The sequence below is a fragment of the Lissotriton vulgaris genome, chromosome 9 (assembly GCF_964263255.1).
Source record: "Lissotriton vulgaris chromosome 9, aLisVul1.2, whole genome shotgun sequence".
Classification (NCBI taxonomy): domain Eukaryota; kingdom Metazoa; phylum Chordata; class Amphibia; order Caudata; family Salamandridae; genus Lissotriton; species Lissotriton vulgaris.
The window spans coordinates 736,376,364-736,397,769 of record NC_141697.1 but is presented as its reverse complement, the minus strand read 5'-3'; the positions used below and the strand labels follow the sequence as shown (position 1 = coordinate 736,397,769).

The window sequence follows — 21,406 nt, the reverse complement described above, 5'->3', positions numbered from 1 at the left end:
CAATAATGTAATTGTCAAATAAGTCAATCCATTCCTCCCATTGCATGGAAGGTTGACCTGGTTTAGCAAGAAAAAAAGGAGGAAGCACAATAGAGGAATCAGCCATAATTACAAGCAAAAGACAGTTCAGATAGATACAGACAGGGTAGTCTGCAAAAATAAAAATGGCCAGCAGGGGGTGAGTGTAGAATTTTCCAATGTGGGAGGCTCCACTTGCAAGTCGGCAGGCTCCTTTGCTGAGAAGAGTCACGTGAACAAGAATCAGCCAACGCCGGGAAATGATGAGCAAGCAAGCCTCTCACGCCTCACACTAAAACCCTTAGCCAGCAGGGCACAAACGCAAGGCTGGGCACTGGAAACAGAGGTGTGAATCACCACAGGCATCCGGAGGATCGATAGGCTTGACTCATCACATTGTGCAGCTCAACAACGGCCCCCTACTTGTTAAACACTTAAACACAGCGGGCCGCACACGTCGCTGAGCACTGGAAACATCCACAGGCACTTGACACGTCTCGGGATGGTCGGAGACAGCAGGCAAACGAGGGGAGCAGAGCAGGAAGGCAGAGAGAGGGAGCTCTTCACCACAGGAGGAGATCAACGCTGATAACAGCAAATTTAAGGCAGTCAGTCAGTTACAGTCGGAGCTTCCCATGTCTTGCGCTTCACGCTACAGTGCTAGGTGAAACCACATGTGACTGGCCATCGTCTGCAAAAATGTGGTAGTAACACTAGTAGACAACTTTATGAACACAGGTAAGTTTATTACCTCTAAGTTAGCACGGAGCGTGAACGCCACCTTCGCCAGCCACACAGTAACTGCCGTTCATGGAATTTTGGCGCGGGGCAAACAAAGAGATGGAACACAGGTGGAGAGGGAAACGAGCACTGCTACAAGCAATTGCACATTACTACAGTGTCCTGTGTGAATTTATTAATAAATCCAACAATGGCATCACTGAGTATCTATTAAGACAAGATGTCTGGGACCAAACATCTTAAAATCAGTGAAGCCATCATGGAGCTAGGAAATTAATGTTGACACGTATCCAGCCAATGTGCTCTTTATGGCTACCCTGTTCACTTACATCACAGAATGGACTGGTCATTGTAGGGGCACATCTGCTCGTACTGATATGCCCACACAAAAGATATAGTGCACCCTGCCTTAGTGCTAAAGGTCTGCAGTAGGCGTGACTTACCTATATTTTATGCAGGGTAGGGTTAGCATGGCACACAGGGCTGTGTGCTATGTCAATTCTTCAGATTTTCCTGCACCCAGAACGCAGACTCCAATGGCAGCGTTCATAGCCTGGGTGAGGGGGCCCTGGAGAGGCAGGACTAGTGCTGCAGTCCCAAAGGACCCTCTTTAGTACCCATGCCCTAGGTACCAGGGGTACCACTTACTAGGGACTTACAGGGGTAGCTGAAGTTGTGCCAATCGACATACAGTGTTTTGGGAAAGTGATATGGCACTGGAGACCTGGTTAGCAAGGACCCAGTGCACTTACAGTTCTAAATCACATCGGGTAAAAAGTTGCGGCTAACTGTGCAAAAAGAGGCACTTTCCTACACCTATTTTCTTCTATCTGTAGCCTATGCGTTTTACAGTAACGTCAAACCCCAGCACATATTGACGTTTCTTAGATTTGTTTAGAGCACCAACACTGTATAGTCACTCGCTTTACTGTTTATTCTTATTCATATACTAACTTTTAAGTGGGGATCAACATGCATTACAACAGTTTTGCACTGCCGCGCCTTCAAAGAAAGCTGCAGGGAAATAAAGCTCATGATAGCAGATGTACATTTTTAGAGTTTAGCAAGTACAAATTAATATACATGGGCTTTTGGGGAAACAGTAACGTACTTATGGTCAAGTATTTACCGAAACATATTACAACATGTATTCCAGTTTCAAAAATGCATAATACACCTCTGTCATGGCGACCATCCCCGCTGAAATGAAATGAATGAATGAAATGAATTTGTACTTGTAAAGCGCAGTTATACCCCAAGCGGAGTTTCCTGGCGCTGTATGCATACCGCTGTGAAACCCTTCCTGGCTTTTCCCTGTGAAATGTCCACTCCTGGGCACCCCCAAGGTGAAGCCAGGCATCCCAGCGCTGTTGGGGCCGTTGTGCAGATTAAGCAAGCTATTGCCCAGAGTTGCAGAGTGGAACCCGAGGCGAGAAAGATCAGGTCCAAGGAAATTTAGCCCAAGACCCGCCGAAGCAGTAATTGAACCCTGGTCCCGGGCCAGACCTCTACATTAGGGTCTGCCGCTCTAACCATTGAGCCACACTTCTCCATGCTGAGCAACTCGTGTAATTATAGCATGAGCCCGTGACCACCCCATCCGTACCTCCTGCATCGAGCCTGTTTATACCCCAACACACCTGTACAACGGACAGTGCCCTATGGTGAATTATTCGCTGCTACATTTTGTCACAGTCAGCCCCCCTCGATGGTAGCCCAGGCTTGCAGCAACAGATAAACCTTGAGTACAGCGCTTTTCAATAGGACCGCCGCTCTGGGTTTATCAGTCATTTTTTTAATCGAATACATCGAGCCACAGCGGATTATTCTTGTGACATTTCCCTGATGCTCACCCTTCTTCGCAGCACCAATTTTATGGCTGTTGAGGAACACACTACTTTGAGGGAGTCGTGCACCGTTCTCAGCATTAATTAATCTTCCCACTAAGAGTTTTCAGGTCCTGTGCCTTGGACACCGCCACAGCTCTCCTTTTGAAGAATTCTTGCTCGAAATATCATTCACTTATTGAAAAATATTTGTGGCCCTCCTGATGAAGGCACTTCTAGTGCCTAAACCCACGTTGAGAACTTTCATCACCCAGCCACGCCATATCAGTTTCTGTCTATAAATGTTTGTTATAATCAAATGTATGCTTTTGTATTATATGTTTGTGTTCAATCAGTGTTCTTGGATCAACTCACTTGTCATACCAAATGGTGAACACATTGTATCTGATGTATAATGCATCAATTTGTATTCTTACTTGCTTTTTTATGCCTAATTTTAGATAAATTTGAATAAAGCTAATTTCTACATGTTTTAAATAGTTGTCTTTCCCTTGCACTGAGATCGAGTTATCCCTCTGGTCATGTTAAAAATGCACTGATGTAATTTGAATCATTGTAACTGCCTAGGAATTTTTCTTCCATTCTACCACTTACTAGGGACTTACAGGGGTAGCTGAAGTTGTGCCAATCGTAATACACTGTTTTGGGAAAGAGATCTGGCACTGGAGACCTGGTTAGCAAGGACCCAGTGCACTTACAGTTCTAAATCACATCAGGTAAAAAGTTGGGGCTAACTGTGCAAAAAGAGGCACTTTCCTACACCTATTTTCTTCTATCTGTAGCCTATCCATTTTACAATGACGCCAAACCACAGCACATATTGACGTTTCTTGGATTTGTTTAGAGCACCAACACTGTACAGTCACTTGCTTTACTGTTTACAAACAAGGCTTTATTTCTTATACTAACTTTCAAGTGGGAATCGACATGCGTTACAACAGTTTTGCACTCAAAAAAAGCTGCAGGGAAATAAAGCTCATGATAGCAGATGTACATTTATAGAGTTTAGCAAGTACAAATTAATATACATGGCATTTTGGGGAAACAGTAACGTACTTATGGTCAAGTATGTACTGAAACATATTACAACATGTATTCCAGTTTCAAAAATTCCTAATACAAACAATACAATCTATATCATACCATTTAGGTATTTCAAACAGAAATGTAAGTTGCTAATTCCAATCACTTGAAAGGTTATTGGGGTTGATATTCAGATGCTTTTGTCCACTGACACAAACTATATTGCAAGCAACTGGAAGTCACATCTTCAAAAACACGATACCATGTATATCGATGACTGCAGTTAGTGGAGTGGGTTGAACTATAGCTAAAACAAATCTGGATGGAGTCATATATTATTATAAAGTCAAAGGAAACAATGTCAAAAAATGAGTGACTCACTTGGAGGGCGGGAATCCGAATGCAGTTAACCACGTAAGGCTTGTTCGTTTCCAACAGAGACACGAAGGCCAGAAGCTGGTGGTGTTCACTCATTCCTTTCTTAGGTTCTGCACACACAAAAAAACTGTTCACAGAGTGGCGAGCACAAAAAACATGCACAGCCGACAGGTTTGATCAGTTGCATGTAAGGTAAGTCGCTTTATCAGGAAACCTTGGGAAATATCCTTAACCTACTATTTGTTTTCACAATTTGTACGTGTTTGTTTGTTTTTGTATTCTTAAGAAAAGTCACATGAGCTGCATTCGAAGTAGTACTTACTACCTCAGTGACCTTGACTAGGATGGTTATATTTTAAAAGGGTTATTTCCGTTGTCTTTTTCTTAGTCCCTTAGTTCATTATTTTGTAAGTGTAAAAGAAAAAGGTGCAACAACATTGCTGAAAAAATATTAACAAAAACTGTTCTACTTTGAAGGCTACAGACAGTCATCGGTGAGTAACCTCTAGGCACCACACGTAGCTCGATCTGCAGTGAGACAGCTGGCAGGAAATTACTTTTTACTGACTGATTCAATTGTTCTTCATAATTTCGAATGTTCTAATGTTTGTCAGTACAACAGTCTCGTGGAAGAATTTGGTTTAACCTCCTGAGATTGGCTCTGGGTCATTTTGTATTTTAAAAAGATTGTACTAACATTTTCCTAGATGAAAACAATGCACATTTTACAAATACCATTACAAGAAGCAGTCTCACAAAATGCAAGTATATTAACATTAGATTCGAGTCGAATAACCAATATGACGTTTAACTCGAGGTAGCACAAACATTAGATTTCTATACAAGCACCTTAATTCAACATACGTTTATCCTATAATTGAACCTCATCATGCATTGTCAGTACCTTGTCTGTCACCGCCTGGGGCATCTTCGTCTTCATTTTCAACCTGGAGCAGTTCAGGGTTACTGGCAAACACGCTTGTGGGATGCATAATTATGCCCTGTTTGTTTTTGGTGTGAAAAACCTGAAAAAAAGTTAAACAATATTTATGTTCAATGGGGAAAAAAATGTTCTAGCATTACTGCTAAAAAAGCAGTTCCTTATGTTTTAACCAACCACCAGAGAAAACACAAAGATGGAGTTACTTATTAGCTTGCATGCTGGGCCTGTAAACAGATTCAACAGCAGCCATCACTAACAAGCACTGTCAAAGACAATAGGGTTAACATTAAACCGAACCAAATGGCTTTGCCAATACTTGTTCAATGTAGACTCGTGTCATTTAACAACAACTTGCTCAGAGACTCCGGAATATGGAATATCCTTTGTTTGGGTAACTCAAAGCATTGTTCCATAGTGCATCAACAGCCAGGCTTCAATCGTCACCCTATATAACAGAAATTACATTTCCATTACAATTCACTGTCAGGAACTAAAAATGACATGCCACTCTGCTTTTCACTTTCAGCAAAAGGAAGCAACTTTCAGGATGTAAGACACGAAGCACTTATTGCAACCTTATCTTAGAAATGCGATGGTAGACACTAAAAACGTTGTTATAAATCTTGTGCCCCTTTTACCCGAAAAATTACTGCGGTTTGTTGTACGCCTATTATCTTGCATGCTTGTTTTTTGTTTTTTTTACACATTCTTAAATACCGTTAGCTTTAGGTTTCTGTAACCTTTTTCCCCAAAGAAAAGGAAGTCTGAGATCACCAAGCAGAATGCGGGACCTGTCCAGAGGTGTTTGTATGTCAGTGCTTGAAAGTGTTGAAAGCGCCCCACTGCAGAAGTCATAGAGCATGACAAGAAGTAGCTCACAATAGACTGCTCTTCCTAGCTGACTGAAACGTGAGCAAGCTTCCATCGCCGTTAAATGAACATGGTTGTCACAATAGTGAAAATGTGTCTGAGTGCCAGACTCGAGCACAAATTTTACCAGTGGCGGCTGCTACAGAACAGGGGTGGCGGGGGTGAAAAACATATGTATAATACTTAGCTCTGCACCACCGCCATCCCTCCTCCATCGTCTTTCCTCCCGGAAGGAGGAAGCACACAGGCTCCCCTAAGCCAATCACAACGCTGCTGTCACCAGCATGACAGCAGCATTGTGATTGGTCTGAGCAGACTGTTTTGGCACTGGGACATAGAATTGGAATCTGTGCATGTTCTCCGCCCAGGCTGTGCAATACAGCCGAGTGGAGAACATGTTTAGGGCGCATGGCTGTTTGGCCGCCCAAAAACGGCTGACCAAACTGTCATGCGCACTTAAGTGCACATATTTCCTCCTCCCCTTGCTCTGACAGCCCAGCCCGACCCCACCCTAACTTGGCTGGCAATGAAAAATAAAATGATAATAACCTCATATTATTATCATTTTCTTTTTCCTTTTTTGCACTGCTGAAAAGCAGTGGGGCCTACGCTGCTCTGCCATAGCGGAAGAACCGCTGCTGAATTTTACCCGACTGGGGCCAACACTCCGCCGAAACCGAAACAGCATTTGTTCCGAAGTAATAGTTTGTAAAACTCGGTACTACTGCTTCAAGTAAACAACCCAGGGCTTGAACAGTAATCCCATGTTGACAATAAAGGGAATGGTTGGGGCACCCCTTCAGGTCACAGAGCCACGTCTGGACCTTTGCACTACCATGGACAGGCCTAGACCGCAGGGTGTAGGCTACATTAACAAACTATCGGTGCCATTAAAAACACAGGATAACAGTTTCACAAGTAGTTAGTTCTCTCAGGACAAGGGCGCATGTCAGTATACCATGCAGGCGACATTCTCGTCCCCACAAACACATTCAAAATGAACAAGCTACTTACCTTCGGTAACGCTTTTTCTGGTGGATACAGTATCTGCCTGCGGATTCCTCACCTTGTGAATACCCCCTGCGTCAGCAACATTCGGAAATTCTTTTGTAGCTTTGCGCCGACGTGGACCACATCATAGAGGCACGGCATCGCTCGCGGCACCGCTAACGTCACCGACTCCATAATAGACATCAGTTCCGCCCTTTTTTCCGTGCCTTCGAGGCACACGGACGGATCAACAACAGTAGATATACATACGAAGTACATAGTACCAAATATACAAAATAACACACACAGTGTGTAGCCAATGCAGGAAAGCAATTATAATAACACATTTCATTTGACAATAAAATATTACCATTACAGTAAATCAGGTATAGAAGAGTGGACAACGGGGAGGCGGGTGGGTCAGTGAGGAATCCACAGGCAGATACCAAAGGTAAGTAACTTGTTTTTCTGATGGATACAGCTGCCAGTGGATTCCTCACCTTGTGAATAGAGTCCCACAGCAGTCCCCACTCCCGGAGGAGGGAGTTCACTCTCCAATACCAGAAAATCCTGGAGGACAGAACGCGCAAAGTGGCCGTCCCTCCTCACTTCGGAATCCAAGCAGTAATGCTTTGCGAAAGTGTGGAGGGAAGCCCAAGTCGCTGCTCTACAAATGTCCTCTACAGGTACACCCCTAGACAAAGCAGATGTAGCAGACCTTGCTCTAGTGGAATGAGCTCTTAAACCTTCAGGAGGTTCCTTACCCGCCAGAGAGTAGCAAAACTTGATACACAAGACAATCCATCTCAACAGTGTGCGCTTGTGCACCGCCTTGACTCTACTGGCACCAACAAAAACAACAAAGAGCTGGTCATCCACTCTGAACTCTCTAGTTCTGTCCAGATAGAAGCTCACCGCCCTCTTAGGGTCCAGGCGATGAAGTCTCTCCTCCTCCTTGGAAGGGTGAGGGGGGAGGATAAAAGGTAGGAAGGGTAATGGACTGCCCCAGATGGAAAGTAGTTACCACCTTCGGCAGAAAAGCAGCCCTGGTCCTGAGTACCATTCGTTCAACATTAATGGTCAAGAATGGGGGCTTTGAACTAAGAGCTTGAAGCTCACTTACCCTCCTTGCCGAGGTAATCGCAACCAGGAAGACTGTCTTAAAAGACAACAGTCTCAAGGGACACCTGAGCAAAGGTTCAAAAGGTGAACCCATTAAAAAAGTAGGCACAAGGTTCAAGTCCCATTGAGGCACAATAAAGGGAGTAGGAGGAAATGTATTCATGAGACCCTTTACAAATCTCAAGACCACAGGAGATTTAAACAGGGATGGCTGATCTGGCAGACAGAGAAAAGCAGACAAAGCCGAAAGATAACCCTTGACCGTAGCCACAGCAAAACCCTGCTGCGCCAAAGAGAGTGCAAGTTGAAGAATACCAGACAATTTAGTCTTCAAAGGGTCAATGGACTTCTCTCCACACCAAGAAACAAACTTAGTCCATCTATAAGAATAAATAGATTTGGTGGAATCACGCCAAGCCGATAAAATGACATCCACCACATCATGTGGGAGAGAAAAGGAATTCAGGTTGCCCAGTTCAAGCTCTAGGCATGAAGGTGTAAGATCTGGAGGTGGGGGTGTAGAACCTGCCCCTCCATCTGAGAGAGGAGATCTGCCCTGAGAGGGAGACGGAGTGGCGGGCTCGAGGAGAGGTGGAGAAGATCTGTGTACCACACCCTTCTTGGCTAATCCGGGGTGATCAATAGGACTTGGGCCCGGTCTTGGCGAATCTTCCTCAGAACTCAAGGAATCAAGGGTATGGGAGGAAATGCGTAAAGGAGTTGTGAGTCCGAACTCAACTGAAACGCGTCCCCCCAAAGCTCCCTGCATTGGATACTGGAGACTGCAGAATGACAGGCAATGAGAGTTCTCGTGAGTGGCGAACAGGTCCACATGAGGAGTCCCCCAAGTCCGAAAGACGTGACGTACTACCTCTGGATGAAGCCTCCACTTGTGGTCAGCTGAGAACTGCCGACTGAGACTGTCGGATATTGATAGGGGGGTTGACCCAGTTAAAGTTACGGGGACCTGGGTTATCAAATTAGTAAAAGGAAGGGGTCCCAGTAGCATAGGAACATTAACCACAAAGATGAAAATAATCAAACAAACATAAATTCAGTCCACATTGTTTTATTCACAATGGGAATGTATATTGAATATGCAAAATTTTCAGAATGATAAATCGGTGGTTTTCACAGTGCCCCAAAAGTAGAAGCGGGGAGGGTAGTGTGATAGTGTGGGGAATTGGTGAAGGAAAGAAAAAAGATTCTTAGGTGACAGTAAAATCAACAATTATGGCTCATTTCTCAAAGTTACAAGCTATGTACAAAGAACAGGACCGACAGGTTCATGCGGTTATTTCAAACACAAATCATACTCCAAAAGTTCAATAAATGAAAACAATAGGGTGTGGAGTTGACGGTGAAGGGCAATCGGTTGTCGACGTTTCGACCCTCATACGTGCAGATATTGGTATTTATCTTGCTGTGGGGTCTTCATCAGGACTGGAGGATTGGGGACACGTAACCTATTCGATATATAAATATATATTGTAAACACGGGAAACACTATCCCTAAATCTACTTGAGACAATAATGCACATCACCCCAAAATGGGATTGATTAGGGTTTACACAACGTCCCGCCAAAATTGCTGGGACAATATCAATAAGCGCCAGTAATGCAATTGGTTTAGTTGCGCTGGAACGTCACAACTATTCGGTACACATTGGAGACCATGTGGTCAAGAGCAATTGAGGATAGGCCAAATCTGCAAAGGTGGACAGTTTCAAGATATAGTGAGGACTACTGATGGATACAACGTAGTTACCATTGAGCCCGAACAAAGTTAAGGACAAGGAGTAATTTCCAACTTACAACGTTGAACGCATCAAAGCTAGTTAATGCTAATCTTAGGATTTCCGACAATTAAAACTTACCACGGACGTGGTACAGACAGGACCCGATGATGTGTAGGTTCGGAGTCGATATCGAGAAAGGATCTGTGGGGTTAGAGTGTAAAATTTCAGACGGTACACTATTTAATATCAAAAGGTGGGAGGTGGTCGTAGTACTTAGTAGCAAATGGTGAAGGACTCACCGTAATTTATACCAAACGTTGTTAATATATTTTCAGGGATTCTTTAGGGTCCAGGACACCATCGATAGTATACAATCTATCAAATATAAGGCGGAGGCGACTATTAGGGAACCATAGAGAAACTCAAAACGATCAGACTAATTAGTGCATTGGAAACGGGAAAGAGACTCACCCAAACGCCGTAGTTCGGACACGTCCGGCGGGAATCGTGTTCCGTAGCGGTCAGGAGGGGATACTTGTCTCGTTCTGTCTAGAAAAACGGGGGGTCACAGTGAAGTTAGCGACCAAACCCACACGAAAGTAGCTAAAGGGTAAACGCCTCCTATGTCAAAACCAAGCTTACCGGTCACGGAGTTAATCCCGTTCCGATCTCTGCTCCCAGTCGCAATGGCGAGGTAGAGTTCCGGGTACGATAATATCACTGTGGCAACGTGGTCACGTGATACACACTGCCTGCGCCAGACACAGTAGACGGACTACTTGGGGTTGCTAGGTTACACTGAACCTAGCGTTTGGATAATGAACATGGTAGACATACTGAGTTAGTTGTCTGGTGACACTGTAAGGGCATGATCATTCAATGGGTAATATATGTATTAGGTGCAAGATTGCCGCCTAATTACAATGATTAGTTTGCCATAGGATATGCGTTGTTGTGCGCAATGAATTAGATTGAAAACAATGCGTGACCTGTTAACAATGTTGGTGGAAAGAAGAACCATCGCGTGGATAGATGAGTAAAAACTCAGTTTGCTTATGAATGACATATTGAACCCGGAGTGGCGTACCTCTCACACGAGGGTAAAGACCACATTACAGGGCCAGTATAACTATGTTGAGCATGTAATTAATAGGAAGTTCATACATTGGAAACAGGATGTCGTTAATAAACATTGTTATAATGTCACATCATTACAGTGATGGCGTACCTCACACATGCGGGTAAAGGCCACTTGTACTTTGAATGGGACAGTGTTCAAGACAGAGTGGCTAATTGGGAGAAGGAGCTGTCCTGTTCATTAAGCCCGGACTCTATCGAGTCAAAGGTGAACATCCATTTTAGCTCACGAGTATTGAGGATGTTAGAGATGTTCCCACCCCGGGGTCCGAGTATGGCTTTTTCAATGATTACCCATTTTAAACTCTCTGGTGAATGTCCTGCCGTGGAGAAGTGGTCAACCATTGGTGCGCCCTGCACTTGGCATCGGATTCTACTCATATGTTGGAGTATCCTCACTTTAGCTTTTTGCTGTGTCTGACCAATGTATATCAGTTTACATGGACATAGGATGGCGTAGATAATGTTTGCAGAATTGCAATTAGTATGTGTCTTGATCGGAATTTTGTGATGACGATATGTGAATTCCTTTGTCTGGATCGTACTATCACATGCTTTGCAGCTGCCACATCTGAAGTGGCCCAAAATTGGAGGTAGGTTCCACAGAGTGGTGATGGTAGGATCCTCTGGTGTCTTGAGGAAGGACAACTTTTTTTAGGGCAACGCCAGGGGACATGGCGTCCACCTCGAGGCAGAAGCAACACCTGGCAACGCGGCCAACAACGTGGCTCTCAACAAAACACAAACACCTGGAATGGAGGTCGTGGCCAGCCACAAAAGCAGGTACATTTCCAGACAGAACCACAACATGGGGAACGTGTTACCCGCAACAAAACCTACAGATGGTAACTGGCTCTGAAAATTCACAGACAGCAACGAACTCTGAAATTTACCCCCGGTTAAGACTACTGGGAGGAGCTCCCCCTGTGGCTGACAGCCCTGTTGTGAATATATCAAAACAAACTTTGAACGATGATGAAATCAAAATATTGGGGAAAGGATTATCATATGTCCCTACCAGTCACCCTGATTCTTTCATCATTCGCACTGAACTGTTTCAATTTTTTCGTAAAATAAGGTTAAAATACTTCTTTCGCAATTCTGCACCAAGTATCCAATCATCTGTAACTGGGCTGAGACCCCCATCCACCTTTGTCCCGTTCAACAGTGTCATGTCACACAAGATTTTGGCTTACGAATCGGTTGTGTTAAGAGATGTATTACAACTCCTGGGAACGAAATGTTATACCAGATTCAACACAAGCAAAAAAGAAAAATTGGCCCTACAAACACTGGCTCACAATGCACAACTTGTTATCAAACCGGCAGACAAGGGTGGTGCTATTGTGGTGCAGGATGTCACTTCGTATGAATCGGAAATCCTCCGTCAATTGCATGACGGAACCAGTTATCAACTATTACGCTTGGATCCATCGCAAACAATTGCACGTGAAATTCTGGAGATAACCCAAGCTGGTCGTGATCAAGGGTTCCTATCGGAATTGGAGTTTAATTTTTTGAATAAACCACACCCACGCTTGGCTACTATCTATACTATACCAAAGATTCATAAATCAATGGCGGACCCCCCCGGCCGTCCCATTGTTTCCGGGTGCGGCTCCATCCTCGAGCCCCTGGGCAAATATATTGATTTCTTCTTAAAACCGATTGCAGAGGCCACTCCTGCCTATTTGCGTGACACCATGCATACTATAAACATCGTGGAAAAATTAACCTTTGACGCTGATCAACAACGGTAAGCCACCTGTGACGTTGTATCGCTGTATACGTGCATTCCTCAACAAGAAGCACTAATGGTTATTACACGTTGCTTGCACCAGCGACCAGCTCCGGTTCAAGTACCGACTGAATTCATTGTGGCCTTACTCCATATAGCCATGACCAAGAACTTTTTCATCTTTAAGGATAAATTCTACATCCAAACATCAGGAGTAGCAATGGGGGCTCCCTTTGCTCCGGATGTAGCCATCCTATACATGGCAGCCTTTGAGCAAGACACTGTGCTCAACCAGATTAATCCATTCAGAGACCATCTCAGTCTCTGGATGCGATATATAGACGACATTTTACTGATATGGAACGGCGATTTGGAAGAACTAATGGTGTTTTTTGGCTGGTTGAACGAGCAGTCCCAATTTCTAAAGTTTACGATCCAATCAGACAACCATCAAATTAATTTCTTGGACCTTACCATCTACGAGAACTCAGGTCAATTACTAACCACGCTATACCGGAAACCTGCCGAAAGGAATTCACTGCTGCACTACGACAGCCACCACCCTCGAGCCCTGCGAGACAACTTGCCCTTCGGGCAATTCCTACGCTTACGTCGGAATTGCTCGAACAAAGATCACTATTTCACTGAATCAGAAGAACTGAAACAGAGACTTCTGAGCAGAGGCTATCCCAAACAACTGATCAAGCGAGCAAGGAAGAGGGCCTGGTTTTACCCTCGAGAAGAGTTACTGGTTCCTAAGACTGATAAAGACCAATCTGAACAAAGAATTGTATGTGTCACCACTTTCAACACGAAAAGTAACAAAATAAAACGCATAATCAACCACCACTGGGAACTCATATCAGACGACATCCAACAAACTGACCCGCCACTACATGCTTTCAAAAAAGCAAGAAGTGTCAAAGACCATGTGGTCCGCTCCTTCCTCAAGACACCAGAGGATCCTACCATCACCACTCTGTGGAACCTACCTCCAATTTTGGGCCACTTCAGATGTGGCAGCTGCAAAGCATGCGATAGTACGATCCAGACAAAGGAATTCACATATCGTCATCACAAAATTCCGATCAAGACACATACTAATTGCAATTCTGCAAACATTATCTACGCCATCCTATGTCCATGTAAACTGATATACATTGGTCAGACACAGCAAAAAGCTAAAGTGAGGATACTCCAACATATGAGTAGAATCCGATGCCAAGTGCAGGGCGCACCAATGGTAGACCACTTCTCCACGGCAGGACATTCACCAGAGAGTTTAAAATGGGTAATCATTGAAAAAGCCATACTCGGACCCCGGGGTGGGAACATCTCTAACATCCTCAATACTCGTGAGCTAAAATGGATGTTCACCTTTGACTCGATAGAGTCCGGGCTTAATGAACAGGACAGCTCCTTCTCCCAATTAGCCACTCTGTCTTGAACACTGTCCCATTCAAAGTACAAGTGGCCTTTACCCGCATGTGTGAGGTACGCCATCACTGTAATGATGTGACATTATAACAATGTTTATTAACAACATCATGTTTCCAATGTATGAACTTCCTATTAATTACATGCTCAACATAGTTATACTGGCCCTGTAATGTGGTCTTTACCCTCGTGTGAGAGGTACGCCACTCCGGGTTCAATATGTCATTCATAAGCAAACTGAGTTTTTACTCATCTATCCACGCGATGGTTCTTCTTTCCACCAACATTGTTAACAGGTCACGCATTGTTTTCTATCTAATTAGTTGCGCACAACAACGCATATCCTATGGCAAACTAATCATTGTAATTAGGCGGCAATCTTGCACCTAATACATATATTACCCATTGAATGATCATGCCCTTACAGTGTCACCAGACAACTAACTCAGTATGTCTACCATGTTCATTATCCAAACGCTAGGTTCAGTGTAACCTAGCAACCCCAAGTAGTCCGTCTACTGTGTCTGGCGCAGGCAGTGTGTATCACGTGACCGCGTTGCCACAGTGATATTATCGTACCCGGAACTCTACCTCGCCATTGCGACTGGGAGCAGAGATCGGAACGGGATTAACTCCGTGACCGGTAAGCTTGGTTTTGACATAGGAGGCGTTTACCCTTTAGCTACTTTCGTGTGGGTTTGGTCGCTAACTTCACTGTGACCCCCCGTTTTTCTAGACAGAACGAGACAAGTATCCCCTCCTGACCGCTACGGAACACGATTCCCGCCGGACGTGTCCGAACTACGGCGTTTGGGTGAGTCTCTTTCCCGTTTCCAATGCACTAATTAGTCTGATCGTTTTGAGTTTCTCTATGGTTCCCTAATAGTCGCCTCCGCCTTATATTAGATAGATTGTATAATATTGATGGTGTCCTGGACCCTAAAGAATCCCTGAAAATATATTAACAACGTTTGGTATAAATTTCGGTGAGTCCTTCACCATTTGCTACTAAGTACTACGACCACCTCCCACCTTTTGATATTAAATAGTGTACCGTCTGAAATTTTACACTCTAACCCCACAGATCCTTTCTCGATATCGACTCCGAACGTACACATCATCGGGTCCTGTCTGTACCACGTCCGTGGTAAGTTTTAATTGTCGGAAATCCTAAGATTAGCATTAACTAGCTTTGATGCGTTCAACGTTGTAAGTTGGAAATTACTCCTTGTCCTTAACTTTGTTCGGGCTCAATGGTAACTACGTTGTATCCATCAGTAGTCCTCACTATATCTTGAAACTGTCCACCTTTGCAGATTTGGCCTATCCTCAATTGCTCTTGACCACATGGTCTCCAATGTGTACCGAATAGTTGTGACGTTCCAGCGCAACTAAACCAATTGCATTACTTGCGCTTATTGATATTGTCCCAGCAATTTTGGCGGGACGTTGTGTAAACCCTAATCAATCCCATTTTGGGGTGATGTGCATTATTGTCTCAAGTAGATTTAGGGATAGTGTTTCCTGTGTTTACAATATATGGAATATGCAACTTACCAGTATGCATCTGTTCTTGGCATAGAGGGCTGCAGAGTGGTACATTATGAATAGATCGCCATCTGGTGTTGGGCTCGGATGATTGCACTTTGTTTTTCTCTTGGAGAGTCTTTTGTCTCTTGGTGACTCCTCCCTTGGTTGGTAGTGCGCATGGGCATAGGCTCCATCCTTAGATTGTTTTGCCATAGTAGGGTTAGATGGAGTAGTATAGTAGAATACAGATAAGAGTGCCCATGTAAGTGTATCTAAATAAGATAATGTTGGAACAGACACAGGTTTCCGGGGAGGCTGGGAGGGCATGTACCACTCTGCAGCCCTCTATGCCAAGAACAGATGCATACTGGTAAGTAGCATATTCCGTTCGAGGCATATGGGCTGCAGATGGTACATTATGAATAGACTATATAGCAGTTCTCTCCCTAGCGGTGGTCGCCCGTGTCTGTTGCAACTGTCTGAAACAATGTTTTTAATACTGCTTGTCCCACTCTAGCTTGTTGTGTTGTGTGCACATCTACACAATAGTGTTTTGTGAAGGTGTGCGGTGTAACCCAGGTAGCCGCTTTGCATATGTCATCTAGTGGAATGTTCCCCAGAAATGCCATAGATGCTCCTAGTTTACGTGTAGAGTGAGCTCTAGGAGGAACAGTTAATGTTCTCTTTGCCTTTAAGTAGCATATTTGAATGCATTTTACAATCCATCTGGCAATGCCCGCTTTGGAGATGGGATTGCTTTTATGTGTGGGAGAAAACGCAACAAATAGCTGTTTTGTCTTTCTGAAAGTTTGTGTTCTTTCTATGTAGTACAATATGGCCCTTCTAACATCCAGTGTATGTAGGGCTCTTTCAGCTACTGTTTGTGGTTTTGGAAAGAAAACCGGTAATTCCACTGACTGATTGATGTGGAATGCTGAAATAACCTTCGGTAGGAATTTTGGGTTTGTTCTAAGAACCACTTTATTTTGGTGTAGCTGCATAAATGGTTCTTGAATCGTAAAAGCCTGCAGTTCACTTACTCTTCTAAGTGACGTGATAGCTATGAGGAAGGCTACCTTCCATGTGAGGAATTGTATTTCACACCTATGCCTAGGTTCAAATGGTGGCCCCATTAGTCTGGTAAGCACTATGTTGAGATTCCAGACTGGGGAAGGTGGTCTTCTTGGTGGAATGACTCTTTTGAGTCCTTCCCTGAAAGCTTTAATTGCTGGTACTTTGAACAATGACAGATGTTGTCTGTTTTGTAGGTATGCCGCTATGGCTGCTAGATGCACTCTGATAGAGGTATATGCTAGGTTACATTGTTGTAAGTGTAACAAATAGCAAATGATTTGTTTAGTAGATGCGTCCAAAGGGTTGATGTGCTTACTGTTACAGTGTATAGCAAACCTCTTCCATTTTGCTGCATAGCATGCTCTGGTAGTAGGACGTCTTGCTTGTTTAATGATTTCCATGCATTCTGGTGGTAAATCTAAATACCCAAACTCTATGACCTCAGGAGCCAGATCGCTAGGTTCAGTTGTTTGGGATCTGGGTGCATTATTTCTCCATGGTTCTGTGTAAGATGCATGGGTAATAACCTTAGCTTTTGATGTGGTACTTGTGAGAGTTGTAGCAGCGTGGTGAACCACGGCTGTCTTGCCCACGTGGGTGCCACTAGTATCATTGTCATTGAATGTTGCTGCAGTTTCCGAACCAGTAATGGAATTAGTGGTAGAGGAGGGAACGCGTAAGCAAATCTGTTGGACCAATTTATCCACAGTGCATTGCCCTGGGACCTTTGGTGTGGGTACCTGGATGCGAATTCTTTGCATTTTGCGTTCTGATGATTGGCAAACAGATCTATCTCCGGTTGCCCCCATTTTTGGAAGAATGGCTGTAGTATTTGGTTGTGCAGCTCCCATTCGTGTACTTGTTCTGACTGTCTGCTTAGGATGTCTGCTATTTGGTTTTGAACTCCTGGTAGGTGTTCCGCTAACAGGTAGATCTTTTGAGGAATGGCCCATCTCCATATGTCTTGTGCTAGTCTGGACAGTTGGAGAGAGTGTGTCCCCCCCTGTTTTTGAATATAATACATTGCAGTCATGTTGTCTGTTCTGATCAGGACTGCTTTGCCTGTTATTTGCATTTGGAAAGCTTTTAGTGCTAGAAATATTGCTAATAGCTCTAGGTAGTTGATGTGCAGTTTCTTTTGCTGCACACTCCACTTCCCCTGTACTGTGTATCTGTCCATATGCGCTCCCCATCCGGAGAGCGATGCGTCCGCTGTTATTATCATTTGTGGAATTGGCTCTAGGAACGACCGTCCCTTGGAAATGTTTTCTGTGTTCCACCACTTCAGAGAGCGATACGTCCGGTCGTCTACCAACACCAGATCTGTAATCTGCCCTTGAGCCTGATTCCACTGTGTCGCTAGACACTCTTGTAGTGGGCGCATTTGTAGTCTGGCATGTGGTATTAGCAGTATGCAGGAGGACATCATGCCTAATAGTTGCATAAACACTCGTGCTGGTAGTGAGTGTTGTGGTTGAAATCTTTGTATTAGCCCGACCATTGTCTGTACTCTGATTGGGTTGGGGTATGCTATTGCCTTTTCTGTGTCTACTGTAGCCCCCAGGTATTGCTGAATCTGGTTTGGTTGCAGGTGTGATTTTTTGTAGTTCACCGTGAACCCTAGGTGGTGCAGCAATTGAATTGTCTTCTGTGTGTTGTGAAGACATTCTTCCTTTGACTTGGCCTTTATTAGCCAATCGTCCAAGTATGGGAAGACATGTATTTGTTGTCTTCTTAGGTGTGCTGCCACCACAGCTAGGCATTTTGTGAAAACTCTCGGTGCTGTTGTGACACCGAATGGAAGGACTTTGAACTGATAGTGTTGTCCTTCTAACACAAACCTTAGGTATTTTCTGTGGGCTTTGTGAATTGGGATATGAAAGTAAGCGTCTTTTAGATCCAGTGTAGAAAGAAAGTCCCCTTTCTTCAGTAAAGGGAGTACTTGTTGGAGCGTGACCATGTGGAAGTGCTCCGAATTTATGTAAGCATTGAGAGGTCTGAGGTCTAATATTGGTCGTAGGGACCCGTCCTTTTTGGGGATCAGGAAGTATAGAGAGTATACTCCTGTGCCCTGTTGATCTTTTGGGACCTTCTCTATTGCATGCTTTTGTAGAAGTGCTAGCACTTCTTCTCTTAACAATGTCAGATGATCTTGACTCATTGGACGCTGTTTGGGGGGGATGTTTGGTGGGGTATCTGTGAGTTCTAGGCAATAACCATGTTGGATAATTTGTCTCACCCACTTGTCTGACGTGATGTTTTCCCAGACAGGTAGGAACTGTGATAGACGTCCCCCGACCGGTGTTATGTGGTCTGGGGGGAGTTCTATGAAGTCACTGTTTTGGTGTTGAGGCGTTGCGGTTATTATTATTTCCGCGGCCTCTTCCCTTATTGTTGTTACCTCTGTAACTGCCTCTTGAATTACCTCTGGGTGATGTTGGTGTGAAAGATGTGGATTGCTGATTCGTTCCTGTGTTCTTTGAGCCCCCTCTATAGGTGGATCTACGAAAGGAACCTCTGTGTGTTGGCTGTTGCAATGCTCCCATTGACTTAGCCGTTTCCGTATCTTTCTTCATTTTCTCTAATGTCTCGTCTGTGCTTGAACCAAACAATGTCTTCTGATCAAATGGTTTGTTCAGTAGGGCTGTTTGTACCTCTTGTTTGAATCCTGAGATTCTAAGCCATGCGTGCCTTCTTAGCATGACACTAGTGTTAATAGACCTTGCTGCAGTGTCTGCTGCGTCTAATGTACACTTAATGGAAGTATTTGTTATTATTTTACCTTCCTGTATTAATTGGTCTGCCTTCTTCTGATGTTCTTTTGGGAGATGTGTAAGAAGTTTTTCTAACTCATCGTAATGTGCCCTGTCGTAACGTGCGAGTAGTGCTTGTGTATTGGATATACGCCAGCTATTCGCTGCCTGTGATGCTACTCTTTTACCTGATGCATCTATTAATTTTGACTCTTTATCTGGTGGAGGAGCCTCTCCTGTAGATAATGAGTTTGCTCTCTTACGAGCGTTTGAGACCACCAGCGAGTCTAGCGGTACATGCCCTCTAATAAATATTGGGTCCTTTGGGGCCGCTTTGTATTTTTTATCAATTCTTGGGTTTAACACCCTGGCTCTCACTGGGTTTTCGAATATCTCACCTGTGTGAGTAAGAAGACCCTTCAACATAGGAAGAGTACCTGATGTTCTCTGTGCATTAGGTAGAGTCTCTAACAAGAAATCCTCTATTTGAGGTTCTGTATGTATATCTACCTTATGGTATTTTGCTGCCCTATTAATGAGCTGCACAAAACCTGTGTTATCATCAGGTGGTGAAGGCTTTGAGGGATATAGCTCTGGGTCGTTGTCCTCATCTGACCCTACATCATAATTTTCCCATGGATCCTCCTCATCTGGGATAGTTTCGTCATCCCCTTGAGGTTCTCCCTCCCCCAGATCACTGTCTACATCTGACTGAGGTGTATCTGGTCTTGGTGTGGAAGGTGTAGGAATATTTGGCCTATTGTGAGGAATAGGAGAAGAGGGTGTTACTCTAGGACGAGGAGAAGCAGGAGGAGTTATATTCGTCCCCATTGTTCTCTTTTTTGAAGGAAGAGGTTTATCTTCTGACTGTTCACTCTTTCTCTTCTTCGTGACCACTTTCCCAGTTTGTGGATCAATAAACAAGATCTTTTGTTTGGGATCTGTCTGTTGCTCCTGAATCGGTACCGAGGGTCCTGGTTCCGAGAGGTGCTTTTGTTTTCGATCGTCAGATCTTGTTGTTTTAGAAACCGAATGTTTGCTCGATTCCGACTTTCTTGGTATCGAGTGTCTCTTGGGCGATAAGTCATATTTATGTTTCGACATGGAATGTTTCGATCCCGAGCTGTCCTTTGTATGTAGCCTCAGTGCCGAAGTCGATGTCGCCCTTTTCTCGGATCCGACATGGTGGGAGTCCGAGTGTTTCGGTTTCAGTTTCGGTTTCGTTGCCGGGCCCGAAGGCGGGGCGTCGGAAACTTTTTTCAGCGGTTTGACCGGGCCCGAGGGCGGGGTCGTTACCGCACGGGGTCGGTTTTTCGGTAAGGGGACGTCGTCACTCACGGTTTGTTGCTCGATGAGTTCTTCAACCTCCGACTGGTCCCCTTCCGACCCCGACTGGTCCTCTTCTTCCTCGATTTGTTCGTCTCCGAACAGCTCCGGGATCGCTTCCGCCTGCATTCTGGAAACCTCGTGTCTTCGAGCGCGACGATTTCGAATCGTTAGCTTGGAGGAGAATGCTGCGCAGGCTTCGCAGTCCCTGGATTCGTGTTCAGGCGATAGACAGAGGTTGCACACCTCGTGTAGGTCCTTGTGTGGGAACTTAGCACCACACGTTGGACATTTTTTGAATGGAGTCCTTTCCATGGACTCCGGGCTTGACTGCGTCGAGAAAGGCCTCCTGTTCTTCGACGTAGCCCCAAGTTTTTCTCTTCTATTTTGAATTTGTAACGCGTCGGAATGGAAATGAACGCGTTCGAATAACAATACCGTCGAATTGGAAATGGAATACGCGCCGAAAATCACTTTCTTGCAAAGTTGATCTGGAGCGTCTCGATCTTCATCCGAACCCGATGGCGGAAAAAAACAATCTAAGGATGGAGCCGATGCCCATGTGCACTACCAACCAAGGGAGGAGTCACCAAGAGACAAAAGACTCTCCAAGAGAAAAACAAAGTGCAATCATCCGAGCCCAACACCAGATGGCGATCTATTCATAATGTACCATCTGCAGCCCATATGCCTCGAACATTTATATATCGAATAGGTTATGTGTCCCCAACCCTCCAGTC

The 21,406-nt window shown here is 44.5% G+C and overlaps 1 protein-coding gene across 2 annotated transcripts in view; it reads right to left on the bottom strand.

The window, feature by feature from the left end:
• DHX34 (DExH-box helicase 34) overlaps nt 1–21,406 on the bottom strand; it is a 418,314-nt gene that overhangs the window by 106,446 nt on the left and 290,462 nt on the right. For both annotated transcript variants that reach the window (XM_086938485.1, XM_086938486.1), the window contains exons 12-13: nt 4,912–5,032; nt 4,011–4,117 (exon numbers count right to left, since the gene is read on the bottom strand). In XM_086938485.1, the coding sequence (XP_086794611.1) occupies nt 4,011–4,117; nt 4,912–5,032 (228 nt within the window). The remainder of the gene's footprint in view (nt 1–4,010; nt 4,118–4,911; nt 5,033–21,406) is intronic.